A 5,425-nucleotide genomic window follows, 5' to 3' on the forward strand; every position below is an offset into this window, starting at 1 on the left:
AGAGAGGGAGTGAGAGTGAGAGAGACGGGGGAGAGAGAGAGAGAGAGAGGAGAGCGGGGAGAGAGAGAGGGGAGCGAGAGAGAGAGTGAGTGTAAGCGAGCGCACCCGGCGGGGAGAGGGGAGAGAGCGTGCGCGGCGGGGAGAGGGAGAGCGCGCGCGGGGCAGGGAGAAGGAGAGAGCGCGCGCGGCAGGGAGAGGGAGAGAGCGCGCACGGCAGGGAGAGGGAGAGAGAGCGCGCGGCAGGGAGAGGGAGAGCGCGCGTGGGGCAGGGGAGGGAGAGAGCGCGCAGCAGGGAGAGGGAGAGAGCGCGCGCGGCAGGGAGAGGGAGAGAGCGCGCGCGGCAGGGAGAGGGAGAGAGGCGCGCGCGGCAGGGAGAGGGAGAGAGCGCGCGCGGCAGGGAGAGGGAGAGAGCGCGCGGCAGGGAGAGGGAGAGAGAGCGTGCGCGGCGGGGAGAGAGGTGAGAGCGCGCGGCGGTGAGAGAGGGGTGAGAGCGCGCGGCGGGGGAGAGAGGTGAGAGCGCGTGGCGGTGAGAGAGGGGTGAGAGCGCGCGGCCGGGAGATGGAGAGAGCGTGCGGCAGGGAGAGGGAGAGAGCGCGCGGCCGGGAGAGGGAGAGAGCGCGCGGCGGGGAGAGAGGGGTGAGAGCGCGCGGCTGGGAGAGGGAGAGAGTGCGCGGCTGGGAGAGGGAGAGAGCGCGCGGCTGGGAGAGGGAGAGAGCGCGCGGCCGGGAGAGGAGAGAGCGCGCGGCCGGGAGAGGGAGAGAGCGCGTGGCTGGGAGAGGGAGAGAGCGCGCGCAGGGAGAGGGAGAGAGGGGCGCGCGGCGGGGAGAGAGGGGTGAGAGCGCGCGGCGGGGAGGGGGAGAGAGCGCGCGCGGCGGGGAGAGGGAGAGAGCGCGCGGCGGGGAGAGGGAGAGAGCGCGTGCGCGGGGAGAGAGGGGTTGGAGCGCGGGGCAGGGAGAGGGAGAGAGCGCGTGCGGCGGGGAGACAGGGGTGAGAGCGCGCGGCGGGAGAGAGGGGTGAGAGCGCGCGCGGCGGGGGAGAGGGAGAGAGCGCGCGGCCGGGAGAGGGAGAGAGCGCGCGGCCGGGAGAGGGAGAGAGCGCGCGGCCGGGAGAGGGAGAGAGCGCGCGCGGCGGGGAGAGGGAGAGAGCGCGCGCGGCGGGGAGAGGGAGAGAGCGCGCGCGGTGGGGAGAGGGAGAGAGCACGCGCAGGGAGAGGGAGAGAGCACGCACGGCGGGGAAAGGGAGGGAGAGCGCGCGCAGGGAGAGGGAGAGATGATCAGCTGAAGCTCTCACCTGACGGGGAGGCAGTGCAGGTGCCTCCGTTTAGGCAGTAGTCCCGGCACTGGTCAGTCTCGCACCGCTCTCCCGTGTAGCGGGGTTGGCACTTGCACTTGGCCTGGCTCCTCTCGTTCAGGAAGCAGCTCCCTCCGTTCAGGCAGTGCAGGGTACAGGCGCCGACTGTGGGCACTGCAGGGGGCAGGGGAGAGAGAGAGAGAGAGAGAGAGAGAGGCAACGAAACATTACAAAACAGAGCCAGGGGTCAGGGGGAGCGGGCGGGAGGGAGGCTGTGAGGGGCACAGCTGTCTCCCAGCCCCTCCCTCCCTCACACAAGCGGGTCGCTTACGCGACCCATCGACTCAGGACACAACCAAACCACCCCCTCCGCCACTGCCCACACCCCCAACTCCACCCCACCCGTGTCCCATTCACCATCAATCCCACTCACTGACCCACACAACCCTCCCTATCTCTGTAACCTCCTCCAGCCCCTACAACCCTCCCTAACTCTGTAACCTCCTCCAGCCCCTACAACCCTCCCTATCTCTGTAACCTCCTCCAGACCCTACATCCCTCCCTATCTCTGTAACTCCCTCCAGCCCCTACAACCCTCCCTATCTCTGTAACCTCCTCCAGACCCCTACATCCCTCCCTATCTCTGTAACCTCGTCCAGACCCTACATCCCTCCCTATCTCTGTAACCTCCTCCAGCCCCCTACAACCCTCCTATCTCTGTAACCTCCTCCAGCCCCTACAACCCTCCCTATCTCTGTAACCTCCTCCAGACCCCTACATCCCTCCCTATCTCTGTAACCTCGTCCAGACCCTACATCCCTCCCTATCTCTGTAACCCCCTCCAGCCCCTACAACCTTCCCTATCTCTGTAAATCCCTCCAGCCCCTACGACCCTCCCCTATCTCTGTAACCTCCTCCAGACCCCTACATCCCTCCCTATCTCTGTAACCTCCTCCAGCCCCTACACCCCTCCCTATCTCTGTAACCTCCTCCAGCCCCTACACCCCTCCCTATCTCTGTAACCCCCTCCAGACCCCCTACAACCTTCCCTATCTCTGTAACCTCCTCCAGACCCCTACAACCCTCCTTATCTCCGTAACCTCCTCCAGTCCCTACAACCCTCCCTATCTCTGTAACCTCCTCCAGCCCCCTACAACTCTCCCTACCTCTGTAACCTCCTCCAGCTCCCTACAACCCTCCCTATCTCTGTAACCCCCTCCAGCCCCTACAACCCTCCCTATCTCTGTAACCTCCTCCAGCCCCTAAAACCCCTCCCTATCTCTGTAACCTCCTCCAGCCCCCTACAATCCTCCCTATCTCTGTAACCTCCTCCAGCCCCTACAACCCTCCCTATCTCTGTAACCTCCTCCAGCCCCTACAACCCTCCGAGATCTCTGCTCTCCTCCAATTCTGGCCTCTCTCCCATCCCCACTCCCGAATCCCATCGCTCCACCATCAGCGGCCGTGCCTTCAGCTGCCTGGGGCCCCCCGAGCCTCTGGAATCCCCTCCCTCAACCTCTCCACCTCTCTCTTTTTCCCTTCTTAAACACTCTCCTTAAAACTGACCTCTTTGAAGGAGCTTTTGGTTGTCTGTCATAAATATTCTCATGTTTATTTATTATTCGTTTGCGGGGTCTGGGTGTCTCTGGGCCGGGCCCAGCATTTGTTGCCCATCCCTAATTGCCCCTTGAGAAGGTGGGGGGTGAGCCGCCTTCTTGAACCGCTGCAGTCCCCGTGTGGTGCAGGTACACCCACAGCGCTGTTAGGGAGGGAGTTACAGGATTTTGTCCGTGTGGTGCAGGTACACCCACGGCGCTGTTAGGGAGGGAGTTACAGGATTTTGTCCGTGTGGTGTAGGTACACCCACAGCGCTGTTAGGGAGGGAGTTACAGGATTTTGTCCCGTGTGGTGTAGGTACACCCACGGCGCTGTTAGGGAGGGAGTTACAGGATTTTGTCCGTGTGGTGTAGGTACACCCACGGCGCTGTTAGGGAGGGAGTTCCAGGATTTTGTCCCGTGTGTGGTGTAGGTACACCCACAGCGCTGTTAGGGAGGGAGTTACAGGATTTTGACCCAGCGACAGTGAAGGAACGGTTGACATGTTCCCAAGTCGGGATGGTGAGTGGCTCGGGAGGGGGAACTTGCAGGTGGTGGTGTTCCCCATGTGTCTGCTGCCCTTGTCCTTCTAGACGGTAGAGGTCATGGGTTTGGGCGGCGCTGTTGAAGGAGCCTTGGTGAGTTGCTGCAGTGCATCTTGTAGATGGTACACACACTGCTGCCCCTGTGCGTCGGTGGTGGTGGAGGGAGTGAATGTTTGTGGATGGGGTGCCCCATCGAGCGGGGGCTGCTTTGTCCTGGACGGTGTCGAGCTTCTCGAGTGTTGTGGGAGCCGCACTCATCCAGGCAAGTGGGGAGTGTCCCATCACACTCCTGACTTGTGCCTTGTAGATGGTGGACAGGCTTTGTGGGGGGAGTCAGGAGGTGAGTGACTCTCCGCAGGATTCCCAGCCTCTGACCTGCTCTTGTAGCCACAGTATTTATATGGCTGGTCCCAGTTCAGTTTCTGGTCAATGGGAACCCCCAGGATGTTGATAGTGAGGGGGATTCAGCGATGGTAATGCCATTGATCATCAAGGGGAGATGGTTGGATTCTCTCTTGTTGGAGATGGTCATTGCCTGGCACTTGTGTGGCGCGAGTGTCACTTGCCACTGGTCAGCCCCAAGCCTGGATATTGTCCGGGTCTAGCTGCATCCGGACAGGGACGGATTCTAATGCCACGGGTGTCATAGTTTAACCAGCCTGGGAGAGTTTCACCACGTTACAGGAACAACAGCCCCGTGAGCTGCTGCCGCTGTCGATGATAAGGGTGGACTTACCATCGGGGGAGGACGTGGGCGAAGAGGTCTTGATGCAGGTCCCGTTAATCATGGTCCTGCCATTGGGACAGGTGCAGGTGGCCCCGATGGGATTGAGGAGGCAAAGCCACTCGCACTTCTTCCTGTCGCACGGGTTTGTCACTGTGAAGGGGGGAGAGGGGGGAGGTAAAGAAAAAACAACATCGGTTAAAGAGACCTCAAACGGGCAACAATTCCCCCAAAACCCTCGCACCCCCAATCGGCCGATTCCTCGCTCCTGCAGACTCTGTCCCGCGGGTGCCCGGGTGCACGGATCGTTTAAACCCCCGGCGGTTTGCAGCTACAGCTCAGACGCCGCTGGGGCTCTGATGGAGGAGTCGTCCAGGCTGGAAACGCTAACCCGGTCCTCCCCCCCCACCCCCTCTCTCAGCTGCCGGGACCCCGCCTCTGCTCTGGTACCACTCACCGTCCTGCTGTTTGAACTGGTGGAAGAGGACCACGTCGGTGGCGTGGTTGAGTCCCGACGTCAGGGTCTGGACCTGGTCATGTCCGAACTTGTGCACCTTGAAGATGACGTTGTTGATGTAGGTGACACCGTAGATGTAGTCCTCGAAGATGTCGATGCTGAAAGGGTGGCTCAGACCTGCGGACGCCAGAGGGAGGGAGAACCAAGGTTACAGTTTCAGCTCGGGTTACGCTAGTGACCACAGACACACACGTCAATGCACGAGACATGGGGGTGCAGGTCACCAGACAGGGAGGGCAGGTCACCAGACAGTGGGGGCAGGTCACCAGACAGTGGGGGCAGGTCACCAGACAGTGGGGGCAGGTCACCAGACAGTGGGGGCAGGTCACCAGACAGTGGGGGCAGGTCACCAGACAGTGGGGGCAGGTCACCAGACAGTGGGGCAGGTCACCAGACAGTGGGGGCAGGTCATGAGACAGGAGGGGCGCGAGACAGGCAGTAACAAAGGGGTAAGAGAGTTAAGGCCAGAGAGAGAGCGCACCATGGTTGCGGAGAGTGTGAGGGGACAGACTAAGGGAGAGGGAGCTTGAAGAAGGCAGAGGGAAAGGGAGCGGGTGTGAGAGAGGCAGAGAGAGGGGAGAGCGGGTGGGAGAGAGAGGCAGATCGAGGGGGTAGTGAGAACGGAAGAGAGAGACAGAGAGAGAATGAGAGAGCGTGTGAGAGAGAGAATGAGTGAGTGTGAGGGAGAGAATGAGAGAGCGTGTGAGAGAGAGAATGAATGAGTGTGAGGGAGAGAGAATGAGAGAGAGAGAG

The 5,425-nt window shown here is 61.8% G+C and overlaps 1 protein-coding gene across 1 annotated transcript; it reads right to left on the reverse strand.

The window, feature by feature from the left end:
• Positions 1-1,290: 1,290 nt before the first annotated feature.
• LOC144678631 (low-density lipoprotein receptor-related protein 1-like) lies at positions 1,291-4,789 on the reverse strand (the record flags this gene model as incomplete). Its single annotated transcript, XM_078538362.1, has 3 exons — positions 1,291-1,464; positions 4,168-4,308; positions 4,613-4,789. Coding segments are annotated over 3 exons (492 nt in total), but the record flags the coding sequence as incomplete, so codon positions are not given.
• Between the last annotated feature and the right edge of the window lie 636 nt (positions 4,790-5,425).

Source organism: Cetorhinus maximus, unplaced genomic scaffold, assembly GCF_964194155.1.
Source record: "Cetorhinus maximus unplaced genomic scaffold, sCetMax3.hap1.1 HAP1_SCAFFOLD_4968, whole genome shotgun sequence".
Classification (NCBI taxonomy): domain Eukaryota; kingdom Metazoa; phylum Chordata; class Chondrichthyes; order Lamniformes; family Cetorhinidae; genus Cetorhinus; species Cetorhinus maximus.